This window comes from Mya arenaria, chromosome 5 (assembly GCF_026914265.1).
Source record: "Mya arenaria isolate MELC-2E11 chromosome 5, ASM2691426v1".
Lineage (NCBI taxonomy): Eukaryota > Metazoa > Mollusca > Bivalvia > Myida > Myidae > Mya > Mya arenaria.
The window spans coordinates 46,700,472-46,726,262 of record NC_069126.1 but is presented as its reverse complement, the minus strand read 5'-3'; the positions used below and the strand labels follow the sequence as shown (position 1 = coordinate 46,726,262).

At 41.4% G+C, this 25,791-nt stretch overlaps 1 protein-coding gene across 1 annotated transcript; it reads left to right on the top strand.

Annotated features, from left to right (window-relative positions):
• Positions 1–2,994: 2,994 nt before the first annotated feature.
• Positions 2,995–25,761, top strand: LOC128235748 (uncharacterized). Its single transcript, XM_052950547.1, has 8 exons — positions 2,995–3,091; positions 5,246–5,403; positions 5,696–5,844; positions 12,051–12,208; positions 12,458–12,548; positions 16,516–16,681; positions 21,609–21,840; positions 25,688–25,761. The coding sequence occupies exons 1-8, from the start codon at positions 2,995–2,997 to the stop codon at positions 25,759–25,761; spliced, it is 1,125 nt and encodes a 374-aa protein (XP_052806507.1).
• The last annotated feature ends 30 nt before the right edge of the window (positions 25,762–25,791 follow it).

The following is a 25,791-nucleotide window of genomic DNA, read 5'->3' as shown; positions in this document are numbered from 1 at the left end:
AAATACATTGACTCGAATGGTCCAAAACATTGATCGCACAGTACAGTATGGCCCTATATGACTTTGATAGTGTTGACAGAGTGATAATATGGCATTATATTATACATCCTTTAGTCTAACATGGAATAAACCTGAAACATCCATCAAAATAGACGAGGTAAAACATTCAAAATCACCAAAATGTCCTTAATCAACAGAACATGTGTATAACAATTTATATGCAGATGTTGAAATGATCAGTAACACACTTTTTTGCATGTTCCATTAACGTTTCCATCACACCATAGTCAAACAAAATACGCACACTGCAAAATGAAAATACGGATTAAGACTGATCCTCGGACAACATGTTATACTCCCATAACATTGAAACTGATTTGCACACTTTTAACATTCATTACACAAATTAGGTTTAGATTAGACTCCTACCTTAGATTGAGACATGACTTCTTATCCAGAAGTATCTTGAACTTCGGTGCAAGAAGTTCGAGTGGAAATGAGGTGGTAAAAACGGCTGTGAATGGAAACGGTTTTTTACAGGAAAATAAAACAATATCTGTTTTGATATATCCATGTCTTTTTCAGGTATATGTGTTAAGAGAATGGAATAATTCAAGCAATTCGCCATTTAAAAAAACGTGCACAGGAAACTTATGACTGAATTGTATTGGTCTATTATAACAACTTCATGTTTAGTGATCTCAAGGAAATCGTGTTACAATGAGTGTAAAGACACACCAACGGAACTATGAGACACGGATTAATGTGCATTGGTTGAAACAGAGTGGGCTTTAACACAGGTTTTTGTAGCTTCAAAGGTAACGTGTTATTCAATGATAGGTTTAGAAAGTGGTATTTAAATATTTTATGTTTATAAAAAAAAAGTATTAAAATAAGATTTTGGAATATCTAAAAAAATCAATTCGCATAGAACAAAATAATTGTTAAAAAAACTTTATAAAGAAACGATGTTTTATGACGTAAGATATAAGTCGTGCCTTTAAAGCGGGATGGGGGGTGTCAATTACATAGTATTTTTTATTTTAAGTTAATAAAAGGACAAAAGAAAGAAGATTTCTGACAAAAGCTTACATTTCTTGAAACTTTTTTGTATATTCACCATGCACTGGCCATGCATATCCTTATAATTAAAACATGTAAAAAATATATGTTTTTTTATTATTTGGGAAGATTCTTTTGGAGTTGACAGTCAGACTTTTATTGATTATGTTCAAATTACACCTCGGAATATAATCTTGATTATGTTTACTTGTATGGTAAACTCATAAAAATATGTTGCATTCTTTTGTTTTTATAGTTGTGGTTTCATTCATCGTTGATATATTTTCGAAGTAATAATATAGCTCAAAATATCGGTCTCTAAACAGTATCGCCGATATACGTTATTATACGTTCTGATGAAAAAAGAATTCATATTTTTCTAGGTAACCACGAGAAACATACGTGTATGTAGGCTTTTGAATTGAGAAATAGAAATGCTCAACTGTTACACTAATTGTTGTTCTCTTACCTGTCATATTATAAATTGCACTTTATCATAATGTATAGTTTCAACGAACTGCATATTAAAATGTACTTCGTTGATTATAATCTGTTGTTGTTTATTGATGACATATGTACTAACACCATCACATAGATATATCTACACAAGACAACGTAAAGGAATATAGCTTAAACAATATTTGACTATTTTTTATATCAAATGTTCAAATGCTTTATCTTTCCCGTTTTCAGGCTTTCATTCATTTTATAACCGATCGCAATGTGTGTATGCAGAATATTCAATTTAACAATGATCAAGGCTCGTCTTTGACTTATATCATTGTCTTTATTGTGTGAATTGATAAATACGAAATAAACTTTTGTTCTTTTCTGTTCTGTTCTGTGTATACTTACGCCAACATCAGTATAATTCACTTATCATTTACTTTGCATTGGACTAATATTAATTTTGTAAATGCTCATAAATTACAATAAGGTTTCATACATTACCATTTTACTTGTACAAAAATGCGCCTGGTGTTGCTTGCTCGAAAAACTGACCGCCAGATAATTTAGCTTAATTGCTGCCCCTTGTTTCCTTGTTAATTCTATCGCAAACTACAAATCCCTAAACTATACTTTGCCATTTGAATCCCTAAACTATACTTTGCCATTTGAATCACTTAAATCTACCGTGCCATTTGAATCACTTAGCTTTACCGTGCCATTTGAATCGCTTAACTTTATCGTGCCATTTGAATCGCCTACCTTTACCGTGCCATTTGAATCACTTAACTTTACCTTGCCAATTGAATCACTTAACTTTACCTTGCCTTTTAAATCACTTAACCTTACCTTGCCATTTAAATCACTTAACTTTACCGTGCCATATGAATCACTTAATTTAACCGTGCCATTTGAATCACTTTACTTTACCGTGCCATTTGAATCACTTAACTTTACCTAGAAGTATGAATCACTTAAATTTACCTTGGCCTTTAAATCACTTAACTTTACCGTGCCATTCGAATCACTTAACTTTACCGTGCCATTTTAATCACTTAATTTTACCTTGCCATTTAAATCACTAACGTATACTTTGCCATTTGAATCTCCCGGATCATAAACAAGCACAAATAATGTAGATTTGTGCGATTTAACAATGAAAATAACATGATTTAAGTTGCCTCAAGTAACCTTAGTACCCAACGAACTAGTTTACGTTTTGTTATAGTAGATCACCCGTGATTCTCGTACACGAAGAATGCAAAAGCTCGTGAAAGTCGTGCTGTGTTGATTTAGTGTAGAACTTGTCGGGTGGTTTTAAGCCACAGTTGATCAGTAATTCGTTTGAATTCAAACCGAGTACATTGTGTTTTATTCATAACGTTGGTAGTATCGTAATATTTCGTTTAAAGTTGTATACAATTTTGATATTTGTGTTCATTTTGGTAAATTTACTTTTTGTGACCCGATTTAGATACGAAGCCGATGGCTCCCGGTAGTAAGGCAGCAGGATATCTTATGATGCGGGTACTGACCGTCTTCCTCGTGGTACAGTCTTTGGTCGCTGAGGAGCTGGAATACTGTATGTATTAATAAAGTGACACTCTTCAAAATCAATGCAAACACATGTATAACAAATATCAATTTTGACATATATACCTTTAACTACTTACTAAATAATGCATTTATGGAAAATATTCATTACTGATAACAAGATTGTAACCGTGTATTTAATAGCAGAAAGTGCAAAAATATTAATTGGATTGGTGAATGCTAAAAGATTTACTGCGGTCTGCTATAGTCTCATAAGGTAGAAATACCGTGTTTTATGCTCATTTCTTTATAATTAAACTCGGTATCCTTCATAAAAGCCATTGTTTTTGACATTTATTCATCCTTTTTGATAAATTAAAACAACTTTATTAATTTTGGTAATCTTATTTGGGAATAAGAGTGCATCTTTAATAGTCCGATAATTCAAAACACTTATTAAGGTATCAACATGATAAACGAGATCGTTGTTATATTTTAAAAAGGAATTATTCCCTGGTGTACTCCTACATTTAAATATAACAGGTACAGCTGGAATATATCTCCCAAATAGTTTTAGAAATACTGCAAATCACAATTGTAGCCATTAAACTTCCAGATAAGTAAACACGTTTTCTATCATTCTTGTCAGGCAATAACACGCACAGAAATTCATGACACTGTTTGGTCCGATGTGATGTTTTGAAAGTCACTTTTGGGATTAAATAATGTCAAAAACAACAACAATCTGGGCAATAATCGCTATCAGTGTTGAGTAAAAACAACCTATTTGGACAAAGACATCTTGCTTTATCAACACTTTAATAAAGCTTTTTTTATCAGATGTTTGTGAAAAATGCCGTTTTTACAACGATTGTGAAAAAAGTTCCGTATTGTCGTTGGCAAGATGTTATGAGAGAGTGTTTTCTCCACCTCAGAAAAGTATTCTTTTAATGGTCATCACATTGTAATTACCTCCCTTGTTGAAGACTGTCGTCTGTAGCGCATCATGGAATCCTTGTCTTGTGGCAATATTTAGAAACACTACTTAATTATTTCTCGCTTCAAATAGCACCAGAAACCAGTTTTCACGCACCTTTCAAGAAATAGTGCTTCTCTCTTCTTAGATCTATTCGTTTTCGCAAAACACCCTACTCTCGGGTCGGAATGAACCTATCTTACACTTTCGGCCATGGAAGATACTTGTAGTCTTTTGTTGTGAAAGAGGAGTACCCGTTGAAAACCCACTTGTCCGGCTTGGCAACCAAAAACGAAAAGTGAGTGCGCTAACCACTGCGGTAACCGGACAACTGTAATGGTCGTGTTGGTCAGTATCTGTCGTAAATGACTTTCAAAAGTCATTTCTGTTCAATCAATGAGTCGTATATGGTAAAACTGATAGCTGTACATAGAAAAAAAGACCTCTATTTGATAAAGTAAAACTATTTTAAAACAATCGTTTTGTCTGACTAAACAATCAAATCAAATGTCTTAAAACCAAAAACATGAAATTATGGTACATGTAGTTAAAAGGCAAACGGGAAACAAAAAACTCTTACATGATTTTCAATCAAGTTTTCAATCACAATTTTATAAAACAAAAACAGAGTTGACATTGACAGTCAATCTATGTAAAGATGAAAAAAATCAACTGCGAAGGGGTGTTTTCCCATCAACTTAATTGCTCAATGCATTAGGTTGGCGTTTGAAGTTAAGTGATTTATACTTTTTTATTTAATTGATCAAAAAGTAAGGTTTTATCCCAAACATGGTATCATATTACAGCATGTGCTTTAGAAGTAAAACATTTTTCAAAAGAAACAACTATTGTGCAGGATCCATGTTAGTGTCTCAAAATCCAAGGTCAAATTCGTAGGTCATAGGTCAAAACTAGTTTTACATTGTCTTGTCCGGGTTATACTTAGGGGATTTAAAAATACTTTGCACAAATGTGAGAGTGGAAAGTGTGACAATTTTAGAGTTAAACACACACACCTCCCAGTTTAAAATAATGATGTGTTTTAAGGTTGACTCCCTCCGCCCCGCCCTGCGCATGTTCAGGTACGCGGTATTCCATGGTTTAACTCCGGAGTGTTTGATACGCAAGAGGTTGGTACGCGTACGCAGATACTAAATACATGGGCATTACCTCAGTGTTTCGTTCGCATATAATATATACTTAATATTTGATTTCATGCCACGCTAGCTTGTGACCTGAGCGGTGTAATCAAACTTAAAAATCCGGACCCGGTGAAACTGACCTTCTTCCAGGCGGTATCAACATCCGGCAGTCAGCCGTGTCCATTCCAGTTCCAAGGCGGGGACACTGGACGAGACGAGGTCACCATAAATGACTGCCCCATGGTAAACGCCTCCATTGCCAAACCATGGTTCATACATTGTAATTTGGTAAAATATGTCATCATAATCAAAGTACCATTATGAATATAGCATATCATATTGACTCAATAAACAAATGCAGTTATTAGGGTATGATAATGTTTAATCCTGAGCATTATTTGATACATGTAGTGTATTACTTTAATGGTAATGTATTAAATTGTATACAAATCTAAATGCCAGTACCAAATAAAACATGTACATTTTATGTAAAATTCTTAACAATTTTATTTTACAATCGTTACAAATTTGGCAGGACATTGATATAGACGTGGTGTTTAGTCCCGGCAGTGGCATACCAAAGCTGTTGACTGACGTAGTCCGCTTCTTCACCCTCAACTGCCAGAATTCCCCGCCGGAGGGATTTACGCGACCAGTAGTCGACAACAGCTGGGTCACTAACGTGTGAGTTTCAACCCTACTGGCGTCATGCCTTACCACCCTGAAGCGTAACCGGCGTAACCGCCGACCACGCCATGCCCTACCGCCCTCCAGCGCAACCGGCGTAACTGCCCACCGCGCCATTCCTTACCGCCCTCAAGCGCAGCCAGCGTAACTGCCCACCGCGCCATTCCTTACCGCCCTCAAGCGCAACCGGCGTAACCGCACACCACGTCATTCATTGCCGCCCTCAAGATCAGCCGGCGTAACGGCCCAATGCGCAATGCCTTATCGCCTTCAAGCGCAACCGGCGTAACTGCACACCGCGCCATTCCTTATCGCCTTCAAGCGCAACCGGAGTAACTGCCCACCGCGCCATGCCTTACCGCCCTCAAGCGCAACCGGCGTTACCACCCAACGCGCCATTCCTTACCGCCCTCAAGCGCAGCCGGCGTTACCACCCACCGCGCCATGCCTTACCGCCCTCAAGCGCAACCGGCGTTACCACCCAACGCGCCATTCCTTACCGCCCTCAAGCGCAACCGGCGTTACGGCCCAATGCGCCATTCCTTACCGCCCTCAAGCGCAGCCAGCGTAACTGCCCACCGCGCCATGCCTTACCGCCCTCAAGCGCAACCGGCGTTACCACCCAACGCGCCATTACTTACCGCCCTCAAGTGCAGCCTGCATAACTTCCCACCACGCCATTCCTTACCGCCCTCAAGCGCAACCGGCGTTACCACCCATCGCGCCATGCCTTACCGCCCTCAAGCGCAACCGGCGTTACGGCCCAATGCGCCATTCCTTACCGCCCATAAGCGCAGCCGGCGTAACTGCCCACCGCGCCATGCCTTACCGCATTCAAGCGCAACCGGCGTTACCACTCAACGCGCCATTCCTTACCGCCCTCAAGCGCAGCCTGCGTAACTGCCCACCGCGCCATGCCTTGCCGCCCTCAAGCGCAGCCTGCGTAACTGCCCACCGCGCCATGCCTTACCGCCCTCAAGCGCCGGCGTAACTGCCCACCGCGCCATGCCTTACCGCCCTCAAGCGCCGGCGTAACTGCCCACCGCGCCATGCCTTACCGCCCTCAAGCGCCGGCGTAACTGCCCACCACGCCATGCCTTACCGCCCTCAAGCGCTCGACTATTAGAAGAATAAGGATATGCTACTCACCCAGGCGTCGGTTTCGGCGTCGGCGGCGGTTTCACACCTTTGTTACGTTTTTGCATGCAAGCACCTTTAAGTCATTTTGTCAGTAAATACATCTTTTATTGCATAGAAACTTTAGATGTAGAGGTATTCCAGACTATCTAACCTACTAAATTAATGATGTTAGATAACACTTATTTGAATTTAATGCAAATAATGGGCCTTTATTATTCGACTTAGAAATTCTGGTTAATGTTTTGTGTGCAAGCACACATAGGTTAATATCTCAGCATCTACTTCAGGTATTGCATTGAAACTTAATACAATGGTACTCAACCATCCAACCTTCCAAATTAACCAAGTAAGGTTACTTTTGTTTGCATTTAATGCAAAAAATGCCCTTTATTATTTGACTATTATTCTGGCTATTTTTTTGCGTGCAAGCACACATAGGTTAATATCTCAACAACTACTTAATGTATTGCATTGAAACTTTATACAATGGTACTCAACACTGCATGTCTCCTTCACATGTAGAATCTCCACCCAGAACTCTGTATGTCTCCGTCCCGTGTAGAATCTCAACCCAGAAATCTGTATGTCTCCATCCCGTGTAGAATCTCCACCCAGAACTCTGTATGTCTCCGTCCCGTGTAGAAACTCAACCAAGAACACTGTCTCCGTCCCTTGTAGAATCTCCACCCAGAACTCGGTATGTCTCCGTCCTGTGTAAAATCTCCATCCAGAACTCTGTATGTCTCCGTTCCGTGTATAAACTCAACCAATAACACTATGTCTCCGTTCCGTGTAGAAACTCAACCAAGAACACTGTCTCCGTCCCGTGTAGAATCTCCACCCAGAACTCTGTACGTCTCCGTCCCGTGTAGAAACTCAACCAAGAACACTGTCTCCGTCCCGTGTAGAAACTCCACCCAGAACTCTGTCTCCGTCCTATGTAGGATCCCCTCCAAGAACATTGTGTGTCTCCGTCCTATGCAGAAACTCCATCCAGAACACTGTATATCTCCTTCCCGTGTAAAATCTCCACCAAGAACACTGTATGTCTCCGTCCCGTGTAAAAACTCATCCCAGAACACTGTATGTCTCCGTCCCGTGTAGAAACTCCACCCAGGACACTGTATTCCTCCGTCCCGTGTAGACATTCCATCGAGGACACTGTATGTCTCCGTCCCGTGTAGGGTATCCTCCAAGAACATTGTATGTCTCCGTCCCGTGTAGAAACTCAACCCAGAACACTGTATGTCTCCGTCCCGTGTAGAATCTCCACCAAGAACACTGTATGTCTCCGTCCCGTGTACCAACTCCATCCAGAACACTATATGTCTCCGTCCCGTATACCAACTCCACCCAGAACACTGTATGTCTCCGTCCCGTGTACCAACTCCACCCAGAACACTTTATATCTCCGTCCCGTGTACTAACTCCTCCAAGAACATTGTATTTCTCCGTCCTATGTAGAATCTCCTCCAAGAACACTGTATGTCTCCGTCCGGTGTACCAACTCCACCCAGAACACTGTATGTCTCCGTCCCGTGTACCAACTCTACCCAGAACACTATATGTCTCCGTACCGTGTACTAACTCCACCCAGAACACTTTATGTCTCCGTCCCGGGTAGAATCTCCACCCAGAACACTGTATTTCTCCGTCCGGTGTAGAATCCTCACCCAGAACACTATGTCTCCGTCCCGTGTACCAACTCCACCCAAAACACTGTATGTCTCCATCCCGTGTACCAACTCCACCCAGAACACTGTATGTCTCCGTCCCGTGTACCAACTCCACCCAGAACACTGTATGTCTCCGTCCGGTGTAGAATCTTCACCCAGAACACTGTATGTCTCCGTTCAGTGTACCAACTCCACCCAGAACACTGTATGTCTCCGTCCCGTGTACTAACTCCACTCAGAACACTGTATGTCTCCGTCCCGTGTACCAACTCCACCCAGAACACTGTATGTCTCCGTCCCGTGTACCAACTCCACCCAGAACACTGTATGTCTCCGTCCCTTGTACCATCTCCATCCCGAACACTGTATGTCTCCGTCCGGTGTAGAATCTCCACTCAGAACACTGTATGTCTCTATCCCGTGTAGAAACTCCACCAAGAACGCTTATGTCTCCATCTCGTGTAGAATCTCCACCCAGAACACTGTATGTCTTCGTCCCATGAAGGATATCCATTAAAAACACTGTATGTCTCCGTCACGTGTAGAATCTACACCCAGAACACTGTATGTCTCCGTCCCATGTAGGATCTCCACCAAGAACACTATGTTTCCGTCCCATGAAGGATCTCCATTAAGACCACTGTAGGTCTCCGTCCCGTGTAGAATCTCCACCCATAACACTGTATGTCTCCGTCCCGTGTAGAATCTCCACCCAGAACACTGTATGTCTCCGTCCCATGAAGGATCTCCATTAAGACCACTATATGTCTCCGTCCCGTGTAGTATCTCCACCCAGAACACTGTATGTCTCCGTCCCATGTAGAATCTCCACCCAGAACACTGTATGTATCCGTCCGGTGTAGAATCTCAACCAAGAACACTGTATGTCTCCGTCCGGTGTAGAACTCCAACAAGAACACTGTGTGTATCCTTCCCGTGTAGAAACTCCACCCAAAACACCGTATGTCTCCTTCCCGTGTAGAAACTCCTTCCAGAACACTGTATGTCTCCGTCCCGTGTAGAAACTGCTCCCATAACACTGTATGCCTCCGTCCTGTGTAGAAACTCCACCCAGAATATTATATGTCTCCGTTCCGTGTAAAGACTCCACCATGAACACGGTACGTCTCCGTCCCATGTAGGATCTCCTCATAGAACATTGTATTTCTCCGTCTTATGTAGAATCTCTTCCAAGAACACTGTATGTCTCCGTCCGGTGTAGAATCTTCACCCAGAACACTGTATGTCTCCGTCCCGTGTACCAACTCCACCCAGAACACTGCATGTCTCCGTCCCGTGTACTAACTCCACTCAGAACACTGTATGTCTCCGTCCCGTGTACCAACTCCTCCCAGAACAATGTATGACTCCGTCCGGTGTAGAATCTCTACGCAGAAAACTGTATGTCTCCGTCCCGTGTAGAAACTCCACCAAGAATGCTGTATGTCTCCTTCCCGTGTAAGATCTCCACCAGGAAGGCTGTATGTCTCGGTCCCGTGTAGAATCTCCACCCAGAACACTGTTTGTCTTCGTCCCATGAAGGATCTCCATTAAGAACACTGTATGTCTCCGTCACGTGTAGAATCTCCACCCAGAACACTGTATGTCTCCGTCCCGTGTAGGATCTCCACCAAGAACACTATGTCTCCGTCACATGAAGGATTTCCATTAAGAACACTGTAGGTCTCCGTCCCATGTAGAATCTCCACCCAGAACACTGTATGTCTCAGTCCCGTGTAGAACTCCAACAAGAGCACTGTGTGTATCCTTCCCGTGTAGAAACTCCACCCAAAACATCGTATTTCTCCTTCCCGTGTGGAAACTCCTTCCAGAACACTGTACGTCTCCGTCCCGTGTAGAAACTGCTCCCATAACACTGTTTGCCTCCGTCCTGTGTAGAAACTCCACCCAGAATATTATGTCTCCGTTCCGTGTAAAGACTCCACCATGAACACGGTATGTCTCCTTCCCGTGTAGAATTCCAACCAGAACACTGTATATCTCCGTCCCGTGTATGATCTCGACCAAGAACACTGTATGTCTTCGTCCGGTGTAGAATCTCCGAGAACACTGTATGTCTCCGTCCCGTGTAGAAACTCCACCAAAAACACTGTATTTCTCTGTCCCGTGTAGAACTCCACAAAGAACACTGTATGTCTCCGTCCCGTGTAGAAACTCCACCCAGAACACTGTATGTCTCCGTCCCATGTAGAACCTCCACCAAGGACACTGTATGTATTCGTCCTGTGTAGAAACTCCACCAAGAACACTGTATGTCTCCGACCCGTGTAGAAACTCCGCCCAGGACACTGTATGTCTCCGTCCCGTGTAGGTTCTCCACCCAGAACACTGTATGTCTCCGTCCCGTGTGGAACTCCAACAAGAACACTATGTCTCCGTCCTGTGTAGGATCTCCACCAAGAATACTATGTCTCCGTCCCGTGTAGGTTCTCCACCCAGAACACTGTATGTCTCCGTCCCGTGTAGAAACTCCAACAAGAACACTGTATGTCTCCGTCCCATGTAGAAACTCCAATGTATGTCTCCGTCCCGTGTAGGATCTCGACCAAGAACACTGTATGTCTTCGTCCCGTGTAGAAACTCCAACAAGAACACTGTATGTCTTCGTCCCGTGTAGAAACTCCAATGTATGTCTCGGTCCCGTGTAGGATCTCGACCAAGAACACTGTATGTATCCGTCCCGTGTCAAAACTCCACCCAGAACACCGTATGTCTCCTTCCCGTGTAGAAACTCCACCCAGAACACTATGTCTCCTTCCCGTGAGGAAACTCCACCCAGAACACTGTATGTCTCCTTCCCGTGTAGAAACTCCACACAGAACACCGTATGTCTCCTTCCCGTGTAGAAATTCCACCCAGAACACCGTATGTCTCCTTCCCGTATAGAAACTCCACACAGAACACCGTATGTCTCCTTCCCGTGTAGAAACTCTTCCCAGAGCACTGTATGTCTCCTTCCCGTGTAGAAACTCCACCCAGAACACTATATGTCTCCTTCCCGTGTAGATACTCCACCCAGAACACTGTATGTCTCCTTCCCGTGTAGAAACTCTACCAGAACACAGTATGTCGCCGTCCCATGTAGGATCTCCTCCAAGAATATTGTATGTTCTCTTCCCGTGTAGGATCTCCACCCAGAACACTGTATGTTTCCATCCCCTGTAGGATCTCCCTTCGAACCATTTTGTTTCCTCCTTACTTGGTGGAATCTCTATTGAGTAAGTTGATGGTCCCCTTGTCGTGTAAAATCTCCAACCGAAACGTTGTACGCCTACTTTCCGGGTAGAATCTCCATCCGGAACACATGTGTGTCACGTTTTAGGTATATCATCCTCCCTGATCACTGAATATTTTCTTCCCATGTAGGATCTCCACACAAAAACAGGACCCCATTACGCCTGCCATTGCGTTGAAGGCTAACATTGGCCAGGCCACGGAAAGCGCCACGGTCGAACCCGGCGGCACCACTACAGCTCCCAGTGTCGGTTTGTTCGAAAAACTGCCCTGGACGGTCAGCGGACCAGGTACACTATGTAACCGGCGGCTCTGTATTCGCCGTATTAAGAAGATCAATAGTGTTGTTGTTGCTGTTTTGTTAAAAGTGGGAACACTCTGAAGTAAAAAGTCGATTGCAGCCCGTAGGCTAAACTTTTACTGGTAATGTTCTCTTCATTATTGATGCATTGTTTCGCACACAAGTTAATTAAAACAATTGCATATTTGAAACTTTTATGTTAACTCATATATTTCAACTACCACGATGGTGTTTGCAGAGGGTTATAGAGTGATGCCTTTGTCGTGTACTGCAACATCAGGACCTATCGAAGGGCAGGAAGTTCAAAGTATCACGTTGGTGGAAAATGGGTAAGGGAATCATTTCAAGGGTGGGTGGGGAAGGCCAAAAATAAGCTTCTAAAATGCAAATAGCACTCGCAATTTTCGTACAATCGTTCGCCCGTTTGTCATCTTGTCTTGCTTAACATTTATGCTTTTATCCCAATGATCAATTTCACACTATATCGTCGATAGAGCCAGTAAGGCAGTTCATAGCAGCTGTAACATTCTCTTTGATAATTACATCTCAACTTAGTTTAGTAGAATGGTGAGCATCATTAGAATATTAGAACATTCGTAATCCCAACTCCTAAAAGGTCAACATGACAGAAGGCAATGGAGCCCTATACTAATTTCTGCCTCAAAGGTCAAGGTCACACTTAAGGGACAATGGTATATGGTAGGTATTTCAGTCAGCTTAACATTGATATTATTATAAAGATTGCAAATGTCAAGATCAAACTACATAACTAATATTTCTTATAAAACATTCAGAGCAGTAATTAATGCTTGAATTACGTCTTAGTAACTATTGGATTTTAATCAAACTTTCCTTCAAAACGTACATCAAATACACATTACTTTCCGTCTGCCGATGCCTAGTATATAAAACTAAAGCGCGAACTACTGCAAATGTACATCTTTCTTTGTATAGCTGTTTCAGCGATGATCACTTGTATGAATTGGTATCTTTATTATCTATTGTACGACGAGATACTTTATTGCATACGTCTAAATAAACTTTCACTGCATTCTGTTCTTGAAATAAAAGCAATCAGCACAACGTGTTTTAACGTGGAGCTATTAAGTTCTTCTTTCGAAACAAAAACAAAAAAACGCAGTTCTCAAAACACCTAAACATGTATAAAATAAATATATGTATCAGCTTGTTAAAGAATGGTATACAAATTGAGTTTTGAAAGAAATATGTGCTTTTGTCCGTCCAACTAAAGTTTGCATAGTAGTGATTCCCCAACACACGTTCTGAAATACACTATCAACATAAACAATACCTTCATTTTTTTATACGACCGTTTCAAAATCCGCTTCTAAAACGTAAAACCTGAATCCTTTTATATTGTCAAAATTCAACCAAATTGACCCTGTCCAAAAACAAAAACAAACAAAACGTTAACATGTTGATCGACATGTCTATCCCCTGATACTCTATAGCTATAAGGAATGACGTCACCATTACGTCATATGTACTTCCGTTGTGTGGAAATTTCTCAATAAAAAAAAGTTCTTATGATTGATAGACATGTTTTCACATGCTCAATACACTGTAAATCGAAACTATCATTATTCCTGAAACTTTTATACCTTAAGTATCTATTCTTGCTTGATTTATCATTTAGAGTAGAGATTTAAGCAAAAACCGCTGCCCTATAGTTGAAAGGTCATTTTGGAAGAACTGTCATGGCGGACGGTGCAATTTTTAGAGTTTGTTTTTCAAGTGGAGCGATTTTTCTTAGGAATACCTTGATCCCCCCCCATTCTTATTGGCTTAAAAGGTAATTTAAAGCTTGTACTTTAAGAATATATGTGGTTATCATAGCCTGCATTCGCTCGAAATGCCTAAATGTTGTCTAAAAATTAAAACTTTACATTGAATTATATAGGGAATAACAATGTTGCATGGTGTGTAACCATAAGCAGACGTTGTCTTAATTTGCTTATTTTAATTTGTCCGTTCTCTAACTTTTCCACTTTCATCCAATTATCATCGAACTTGTTTTACAATGTTCATTGGCATTATGTTTGACCATTAACCAGATCGCTGTTTAAACCCTGATATGGTCAAAACAGTATCAAAATTACCGTGTGTCTGCTGTATAACATGAAAACGTTATCAATATTGAACAAACACATATCATGCCTATAATGAAAGATTGTAACTAGTTTTGGTCATGCAATGGTTAGGCTCAAAACTATATTTTGATGTTAAAAAAATTATTTATGGGTTGCAAATGGCCCCAATTTCTTGAAACATCTAAGTTTATCATAATAAGATTAAAATGAGACCAGGCCATTAATTACCATTTAGTGAAATCAAGGGCGTTTTTGTTGGTAATAAACTAGTTTTGGTTTGATATCGGTTTCACGAATCGTGTATTTGTTGTTACAGTTTCGAATAAAATAAAAACTACTAGTGTTTTCGTTTGTTTTACGAAACCCAAAATGGATGCTTCGAATACAGTTTCGTCGATTCGTTCCGTCCGAAAACTAGTTCACTTTGAAAAATAACAATGGCGGATAGTGGTCCAGCATGCACTTGTGTTGAAACATCATTAATTTTGTTTAAATAGGCCAACTACCATTAGTGGTGTCATTGTTTAAAGGAAATGCAGAAATAATGCCTACATGCTCCACCATGTTGTTAAAACTGTACACAAAAACATTCGTTTGTTACTTCAAGCAAAACTTTCGAAACAAGTTTCCAAACCGCCGAAACCCCTGTAACCAAAAACTGAAACTAGTTTGGTATCAAAAGAACACACCAAGTTTCAGTAAAAATGCCCATAGTGAACTAAGCTACTTGAGCGTTTCGCTTACGAAATTTGGAGACATTCGGGCAAGGCTTATTATAAAACACATCTATTAGCATATAAGTACATACTGTTACCTAACATTATGGCACCTTTGTTTAGAGAGCAGACTCGGTCAATTTGACAATTAAAGAGCACATGGCGCGCATGTACTAAATCAAGCGATCAACGACGAATTGCAGAAAGCTGTTTGGTCATCGTTTATTCAATTTTCAATAATCATTAACCTAGCATATTAATTAATGTAAGAACTAGCATTAAGACAACCGCATTCAATATACAGTTGAGTGCAGATTGGTTAACAGACTTGTTCCCATACCATCTATTCTTATTTTTATCGATATGCCCAAAGTATTCAGACTTCTGAGCTAACATGTAAACAATACTAGAACACGTGGCCAACAGAGCAAAATATTGTCAATTTATTATCTGAAAACTCAAAACATTTGTGAATAACCTGTCAAAATTACTAAGAAAACATCTTAAAATAGTACTGCTGAAATATATTGCTTTTGCATCAGTTCTTGCTTTAAGCATGGTTATGTTTTGTGCATTAAACAGAGTTGAGTAAACCTAATTAATTTATCAAGTTCGAATTACACTATTTTGCATATAATGCAAATTATGACCATTTATTATTCGATTGAAAAAAAAAGATTGGTAAAGGGTTTGTATGTAAGCAACCGTACCAACCTTTCTAAATTTATCAAATCAAATAACTCTTGCAAATATATTAATTATGTCCCTTTGTTATTCGACTTTGACATTTTTGTTATTTTTTTACGTGTTACCACATAGAACCCACATCACTCAGTAGCTACTACATTGAAACTTTATTCACTCAAGTAGAATATCTGCTCTTGCAAATGATGCAAATTTTGGCCCTTTTTTATTTGACTGCATGTACGATTATGAAGGTCAATATCTCAAAAACTACAACTTTATATACAATCAAGTATGATCACTCGGTGTTGCATATGATGCATAGAATTGCCATTGGTCATTCGTCCTTCTGGTTAAGGCTTTGCATGTAAGCACACATAGGTTAGTATCAGTTCTGCATGTAAGCACACATATGTAAGTATCAGTTTTGCATGTAAGCACAAATAGGTCATATCAGCAACTACTTCTTGTATTACATTCAAACTTTATACCAAGGTTCCAAAATATTTATCGTACGTTTATTATTCGACTTTGAAATTCTGGTTAAGGTTTTGCATGTAACCTTATATTACAGTAATCCATGCATGTGTCACCAATATTTTGCGTCTCTTAAAGGGGTAGTCGGACAAGCTGTCTCTGTGACAGTTCTTGAAAGAAATTTGGACACAACATCTCAAATACTGACTTGGATATCCATTTCATTGAATTATCCGTATTTGATTCTATGCACACATTCTATATGGTGCCACCGACTGTTGTTATAATTCACACCTTTCTCACTCCAGTTGCAGTCTGCAACTGAACTTATTGTCCAACTTCCGGATGGAGGACCCTGAGAAACCCCACATCTTGGTGGCCGATCTGTTCGCATTCCGATTTCCGGGGAGTAACGAGCTTAATCTTGCTTGCCAGGTGAAGGGCTGTCGTCTCACGTCCAGAAGCTGCGATTTCGTACGTGCCATTGTGTAACCTGTAGTGAATACTATTACTTCATACACATATAATTCCCATTCGTTATCTCCATTACTTAGTTTTCGTAAAGTCTGTATAACATCCAGTAGCGGACGTAGGCGGGTCTTATTATGTACGTCACTCGGGTTAAAATAAGGGCGAGGAAGTGGGCACATAGCCACCGCCTGAGTTTAGTATCTTTATTAGTGGACGTGCCATTTTCGTCTTCTACCGGATGTTATATAGATACCGCCTATTTTCGGTGTAACAATTTATTTTGCGCCAACAGTTACAGTGTGTGTATACCACGTGATAATTTACGTCATATATGCTACGGTAAAGAAGTTATCTTTGTTTAAAATATATTTTCAAATCGAAATATTGCCTTCCGACGTAGCATTTATGACACAATATATCGCGTGGTATACACACACCGAGTTATTCTGCTGCTCTATATACTCGCTCGTCCCTTGTTTTTAATTGTTATATTTAATGTTTTATGGCTTAACCCGTTACTAACGGTGAAGCTGTTGTTAACATATCAGATATATCGCGGTCATGGGCAACTAAACTCATACTCTACGGTGCTGCTGTTGTTAACATATAAGATATATCGCGGTCATGGGCGACTAAACTCGTACTCTACGGTGCTGCTGTTGTTAACATATCAGATATATCGCGGTCATGGGCGACTTAACTCGTACTCTACGGCGCTGCTGTTGTTAACATATCAGATATATCGCGGCCATGGGCGACTTAACTCGTACTCTACGGCGCTGCTGTTGTTAACATATCAGATACATCGCGGTCATGGGCGACTTAACTCGTACTCTACGGTGCTGCTGTTGTTAACATATAAGATATATCGCGGTCATGGGCGACTAAACTCGTACTCTACGGTGCTGCTGTTGTTAACATATAAGATATATCGCGGTCATGGGCGACTTAACTCGTACTCTACGGTGCTGCTGTTGTTAACATATAAGATATATCGCGGTCATGGGCAACTTAACTCGTACTCTACGGTGCTGCTGTTGTTAACATATCAGATACATCGCGGTCATGGGCGACTTAACTCGTACTCTACGGTGCTGCTGTTGTTAACATATCAGATACATCGCGGTCATGGGCGACTTAACTCGTACTCTACGGTGCTGCTGTTGTTAACATATAAGATATATCGCGGTCATGGGCAACTTAACTCGTACTCTGCGATACTGCTGTTGTTAGCATATAAGATATATCGTGGTCATGGGCGACTACATTCAATTTCTACGGTGCTGCTGTTGTTAACATATAACATATATAGTGGTCATGGGCGACTAAACTCGTACTCTACGGCGCTGCTGTTGTTAACATATCAGATACATCGCGGTCATGGGCGACTAAACTCGTACTCTACGGTGCTGCTGTTGTTAACATATTATATATATCGCGGTTATGGGCGACTAAAAAATCGTATTCTAAGCTGCTGCTGTTGTTAACATAAAATATATATCGCGGTCATGGGTGACTAAACTCGTACTCTACGGTGCTGCTGTTGTTAACATATAAGATATATCGCGGTCATGGGCGACTAAACTCGTACTCTACGGTGCTGCTGTTGTTAACATAAAATATATATCGCAGTCATGGGCGACTTAACTCGTACTCTACGGTGCTGCTGTTGTTAACATAAAATATATATCGCGGTCATGGGCGACTAAACTCGTACTCTACGGTGCTGCTGTTGTTAACATAAAATATATATCGCAGTCATGGGCGACTTAACTCGTACTCTACGGTGCTGCTGTTGTTAACATAAAATATATATCGCAGTCATGGGCGACTTAACTCGTACTCTACGGTGCTGCTGTTGTTAACATATAAGATATATCGCGGTCATGGGCGACTAAACTCGTACTCTACGGTGCTGCTGTTGTTAACATAAAATATATATCGCAGTCATGGGCGACTTAACTCGTACTCTACGGTGCTGCTGTTGTTAACATAAAATATATATCGCGGTCATGGGCGACTAAACTCGTATTCTACGGTGCTGCTGTTGTTAACATATAAGATATATCGCGGTCATGGGCGACTAAACTCGTACTCTACGGTGCTGCTGTTGTTAACATAAAATATATATCGCGGTCATGGGCGACTTAACTCGTATTCTACGGTGCTGCTGTTGTTAGCATATAATATATATCGCGGTCATGGGCGACTAAACTCGTATTCTACGGTGCTGCTGTTGTTAGCATATAATATATATCGCGGTCATGGGCGACTAAACTCGTATTCTACGGTGCTGCTGTTGTTAGCATATAATATATATCGCGGTCATGGGCGACTTAACTCGTACTCTACGGTGATGCTGTTGTTAACATATAATATATATCGCGGTCATGGGCGACTTAACTCGTACCCTACGGTGCTGCTGTTTTTAACATATAAGATATATCGCGGTCATGGGCAACTTAACTCGTACCCTGCGATGCTGCTGTTGTTAGCATATATATAAGATATATCGTGGTCATGGGCGACTACATTCAATCTCTACGGTGCTGCTGTTGTTAACATATAACATATGTAGTGGTCATGGGCGACGCAACTCGTACTCTACGGCGCTGCTGTTGTTAACATATAAGATACATCGCGGTCATGGGCGACTAAACTCGTACTCTACGGTGCTGCTGTTGTAAACATATTATATATATCGCGGTCATGGGCGACTAAAAATTCGTACTCTAGGCTGCTGCTGTTGTTAACATATAAGATATATCGCGGTCATGGGCGACTAAACTCGTACCCTACGGTGCTGCTGTTGTTAACATATAAGATATATCGCGGTCATGGGCGACTAAACTCGTACCCTACGGTGCTGCTGTTGTTAACATATAAGATATATCGCGGTCATGGGCAACTTAACTCGTACCCTGCGATGCTGCTGTTGTTAGCATATATATAAGATATATCGTGGTCATGGGCGACTACATTCAATCTCTACGGTGCTGCTGTTGTTAACATATAACATATGTAGTGGTCATGGGCGACTAAACTCGTACTCTACGGTGCTGCTGTTGTTAACATATCAGATATATCGCGGTCCTGGGCGACTAAACTCGTACTCTACGGTGCTGCTGTTGTTAACATATCAGATATATCGCGGTCATGGGCGACTTAACTCGTACTCTACGGTGCTGCTGTTGTTAACATATAAGATATATCGCGGTCATGGGCGACTAAACTCGTATTCTACGGTGCTGCTGTTGTTAACATATCAGATATATCGCGGTCATGGGCGACTAAACTCGTACTCTACGGTGCTGCTGTTGTTAACATATCAGATATATCGCGGTCATGGGCGACTAAACTCGTACTCTACGGTGCTGCTGTTGTTAACATATTAGATACATCGCGGTCATGGGCGACTAAACTCGTACTCTACGGTGCTGCTGTTGTTAACATATTAGATACATCGCGGTCATGGGCGACTAAACTCGTACTCTACGGTGCTGCTGTTGTTAACATATTATATATATCGCGGTTATGGGCGACTAAAAATTCGTACTATATGCTGCTGCTGTTGTTAACATATAAGATATATCGCGGTCATGGGCGACTAAACTCGTATTCTACGGTGCTGCTGTTGTTAACATATCAGATATATCGCGGTCCTGGGCGACTAAACTCGTACTCTACGGTGCTGCTGTTGTTAACATATCAGATATATCGCGGTCATGGGCGACTAAACTCGTACTCTACGGTGCTGCTGTTGTTAACATATTAGATACATCGCGGTCATGGGCGACTAAACTCGTACTCTACGGTGCTGCTGTTGTTAACATATTATATATATCGCGGTTATGGGCGACTAAAAATTCGTACTATATGCTGCTGCTGTTGTTAACATGTAAGATATATCGCGGTCATGGGCGACTAAACTCGTACTCTACGGTGCTGCTGTTGTTAACATTAAATATATATCGCGGTCATGGGCGACTTAACTCGTACTCTACGGTGCTGCTGTTGTTAACATATCAGATATATCGCGGTCATGGGCGACTTAACTCGTATTCTACGGTGCTGCTGTTGTTAACATATCAGATATATCGCGGTCCTGGGCGACTAAACTCGTACTCTACGGTGCTGCTGTTGTTAACATATCAGATACATCGCGGTCATGGGCAACTAAACTCGTATTCTACGGTGCTGCTGTTGTTAATATATCAGATATATCGCGGTCATGGGCAACTAAACTCATACTCTACGGTGCTGCTGTTGTTAACATATCAGATATATCGCGGTCCTGGGCGACTAAACTCGTACTCTACGGTGCTGCTGTTGCTAACATATAAGATATATCCGATCGTGGTCATGGGCGACTACATTCGTACTCTACGGTGCTGCTTTTGTTAACATATAATATATATCGCGGTCATGGGCGACTTAACTCGTACTCTACGGTGCTGCTGTTGTTAACATATCAGATACATCGCGGTCATGGGCAACTAAACTCATACTCTACGGTGCTGCTGTTGTTAATATATCAGATATATCGCGGGTTTGGGCGACTACATTCGTACACTAGGATGATACTGTTGTTAACATGTTAGATATATTGCGGTTATGTGCGACTAAAAAATCGTACTATATGCTGCTGCTGTTGCTAACATGTTAGATATATCGCGGTTATGTGCGACTGAATTCGTACTCTATGCTGCTGCTGTTGTTAACAAATAAGATATATCGCGGTTATGTGCGTCGATAGTCGTCCTCTGATATGATGTATTGATCAAGATATAAGATGAATCGGAGGCATGGGGGGGGGGGGGGCGCTATATTTGTACTCCGGGATGATGTATTGGTGATAACATTTTTCCTCTTGGATGCTGTTAGAATACTGTCTATAACTGTCCTACTTGTATTTCATGTTTGATTTTAGACTTGTCCCGAAGAACGAAAGCGTCGAAACGCTCTAAAATCCATTCAAAGCTCGCGCTCTTCTCACGGGAATCCATTCTTCTTCCGTGACTCTGTGCTTCCGGTGTTCGTCGATGATACCCGATGGAAGCGGGCCGATGAGGGTAGCGCTTCCGTTGAACTGCGTGAATTCGAAAAAGAGGTCCGTGTGAAAATCATCGTGATCTCCCCTTATGACGACCTCCTCCTTGCGGGTAAGACATCAAAGGAAAATGTCATCTTCATAGACTGGCTAGTTTATGTTAACCCATGATTGATTTAATCAAGCAGATAATCAAGTATAGAATTACTTGATCGATAAGTATTGCAAGAACGTAGTTATATAAATGTGTCATGTTTTTTGTTGTTTTGTGTTGTTGTTTTTTTAAAATTGGGTGAGAAAATTTACCGAGTAAGTAGTTCGTCAATCTGAACTGATAAAACTAGCGACTGTTATATATTGTTTTGTCAGATTATTTACATCCTCTGTCCTATGCATGTCGCATGTTGAGCATGTTTTCCCATTTTTAGCTCGACTATTCGAAGAATAGGTGGGCTATACTACTCGCCCCAGCGTCGGCGTCGGCGTCGGCGTCCGGTTAAAATTTTAGGGCAAGTTGGGATTTTCACTTATAAGTCCAATACCCTTCATTCAATTGACTTAATACTTCACACAGTTGTTAAGGGCCATCACATGATGAGGTTAGATAACTCCATATTATCCTTTTTACAAATTATGGCCCCTGATTGACTATAGAACTTAGGTTAAAGTTTTAGGGCAAGTTGGGATTTTTATCAATAACTTCTATACCCTTCATTCAATTCACTTAATACTTCACACAGTTGTTCAGGACCATCACGCAATGAGGTTACATAACTCCATATTATCCTTAATAAAAGTTATGGCCCCTGATTTACTTAGGTTAAAGTGTTAGGGCAAGTTAAAGTTAAGTGCATGTTTGAATTTTAATAAAAAAAACTTCTATACCTTTCATTCAATGCACTTAATAAAATGCAAAATTATTGACGATCATCTTACAACAAAAAACATAACTCCATTTTAACCCTAAATACAAATTATGGCCCTCGAATATATATATATATATATATTATTTATTTTTTGAATTTTATTTTAATTTCTTTTGAAAGGCACATTTTTATATTCTTAACCACATTTTCATAAAGGGAAAACAAGTTATTTGAATGACTTGCGTCATTGTTCGGGTGGGCTAGTGGGAGGGCAGCATCAAAGTCACCTTATGTATCGAATAATTTTAGCTAGGTTTGACATAAAGAAACCACACTTGGTATATACGAAGAGTTTATGGAGATCTTTTATAGGAATGCGTTTGAGGCCCCTAGGATCAAGGTCAAGGTTACTATTAATAGAAAAAGGGTTGGTATTGAATATCTTAAGGGTCTACATATTGTGACCAAATTTGGTATATAGGAAGAGTTTATAGAGAGCTTTCCTGAGATTGTGTTTTGGGCCCCGAGATCTATGGTCTAGGGTGAGATTGTGTTTTGGGCCCCGAGATCCACGGTCTAGGGTGAGATTGTGTTTTGGGCCCCGAGATCTATGGTCTAGGGTGAGATTGTGTTTTGGGCCCCGAGATCTATGGTCTAGGGTGAGATTGTGTTTTAGGCCCCGAGATCTATGGTCTAGGGTGAGATTGTGTTTTGGGCCCCGAGATCTATGGTCTAGGGTGAGATTGTGTTTTGGGCCCCGAGATCTATGGTCTAGGGTGAGATTGTGTTTTGGGCCCCGAGATCTATGGTCTAGGGTGAGATTGTGTTTTGGGCCCCGAGATCTATGGTCTAGGGTAAGGTCACTGTTGCTAAAAAAAGAAATATGGTTAGTACTGAATAACTCAAGTAAGGGTTGACATAGTGTGACCAAACTTGGTATATAGGACAAGTTTATGCAGAGCTTTCATGGATTTCCTTTGGCCCCCTGGGATCAAGGTCACTGTTACAAAAAAAATAGATAACTGTTTCAGTTATGGTTGACATACTGTGACCAAAATTGGTATGTAGGAAGAGTTTATGGAGGATTTTCATGGGATTGTGTTTGTGGCCCTTAGAATCAAGGTCACTGTTACAAAAAAATAAAAGAAAGCAGTTGAAACTGAATCTCTTCTGCCAATCATTATGCCCCCCTTCGAAGAAGAGGGGTATATTGCTTTGCACAGGCATGTCGGTATGTCGGTCGGTCGGTCGGTCGGTCCGTAGGTAGACCAAAGCTTGTCCGAGTGATAACTCAACAATTCCTGGACGTATGGTCATCAAACTTCACATGAAGGTTGGGCCTGACCAGTAGATGACCCCTATTGATTTTGGGGGTCATCAGGTCAAAGGTCAAGGTCACAGTGACCTTTAATGGTAAAATCATTTTAAAGCTTGTCCGAGCGATAACTCAACAATGCCTGCACCCATGGCCCTCAAACTTAACATGGAAATTGGGCCTGACCAGTAGATGACCCCTATTGTTTTTGGGGGTCATCAGGCCAAAGGTCAAGTCACAGTGACCTTGAATGATAAAAGATCCGAGCGATAACTCAACAATGCCTGCACCCATGGCCCTCAAACTTAACATGGAAATTGGGCCTGACCAGTAGATGACCCCTATTGTTTTTGGGGGTCATCAGGCCAAAGGTCAAGTCACAGTGACCTTGAATGATAAAAGATCCGAGTTATAACGTGACAATGCTTGCACCCATGGCCCTCAAACTTGACTTGGAGATTGGGCCTGACCAGTAGCTGACACCTATTGTTTTGGGGGCTCATCGGGTCAAAGGTCAAGTTCACAGTGACCTTGAATGGTAAAAAGTTGTCCGAGTGATAACTCAACAATGCCTGCTCCCATGGCCCGCATAATTGATTTGGAGGTTGGGCCTGACCAGTAGATGACCCCTATTGTTTTTGGGGGTCATCGGGCCAAAGGTCAAGGTCACAGTGACCTTGTATGGTAAAAGGTTGTCCGAGTGATAACTCAACAATGCCTGCACCCATGGCCCGCATAATTGATTTGGAGGTTGGGCCTGACCAATAGATGACCCCTATTGTTTTTGGGGGTCATCGGGCCAAAGGTCAAGGTCACAGTGACCTTGAATGGTAAAAGGTTGTCCGAGTGATAACTCGACAATGCCTGCACCCATGGCCCTCATAATTGAATTGGAGATTGGGCCCGACCAGTAGAAGACCCTTATTGTTTTGGGGGGTCATCGGGCCAAAGGTCAAGGTCACAGTGACCTTGAATGGTTAGAGGTTTTCCGTGTGATAACTTGACAATGCCTGCACCCATGGCCCCCAAACTTGACTTGGAGGTTGGGCCTGGCCAGAAGATGGTCCCTATTGATTTTACGGGTCATTGGGCCAAACGTCAAGGTCAGTGACCTTGAATGATAAAAGGTTGTCCGAGTGATAACTCGACAATGCCTGCACCCATGGCCCTCAAACTTGACTTGGAGGTTGGGCCTGGCCAGAAGATGGTCCATATTGATTTTACGGGTCATTGGGCCAAACGTCAAGGTCAGTGACCTTGAATGATAAAAGGTTGTCTGAGTGATAACTTGACAATGCCTGCACCCATGGCCCCCAAACTTGACATTTAGGTTTCTGGTGACCAGCTGATGACTCTGGATTTTGAGTTCATAGAGTCAAAGGTCATGGTCATAACACACTCTATCATCACACTTTAATGGTCATAATCTTAAAACTGCCTAAACGGCAACAAATCAGCTGTCATTTCGGTCCATGCATATTTCATTCAATTGTCCATATAATCCTGACAACATGGCGCTCGGGGGGTGGGCATAATGTTTGACAAACATCTCTTGTTAAAAACCTGTTTTTGTCACATCGCGATTCGTGTTCACTGTTTAATTTGATTGTTGTATTGCTTTTGACAGGCAAATATTACACCGTTATTGTATTCACTTCTCGGTCAAAGCGGCGTAGTCGAGCGCGCTGTCTTACGACAGCTTTTGTTCAATTTATCTTTGTTCCATGAAAAATGAATGTTCTATTCAATTTGTTCACTTGTCGCTCTTTACACTACAGGAAGTGGCTCGATATCCTCCGTGAGTCTTTGGTTGGCGACATTGACCTTGCTTGCAGCCTTCCTCAACAGCTAATTGTGATCCGTATCTTTACTGTAACGAGTT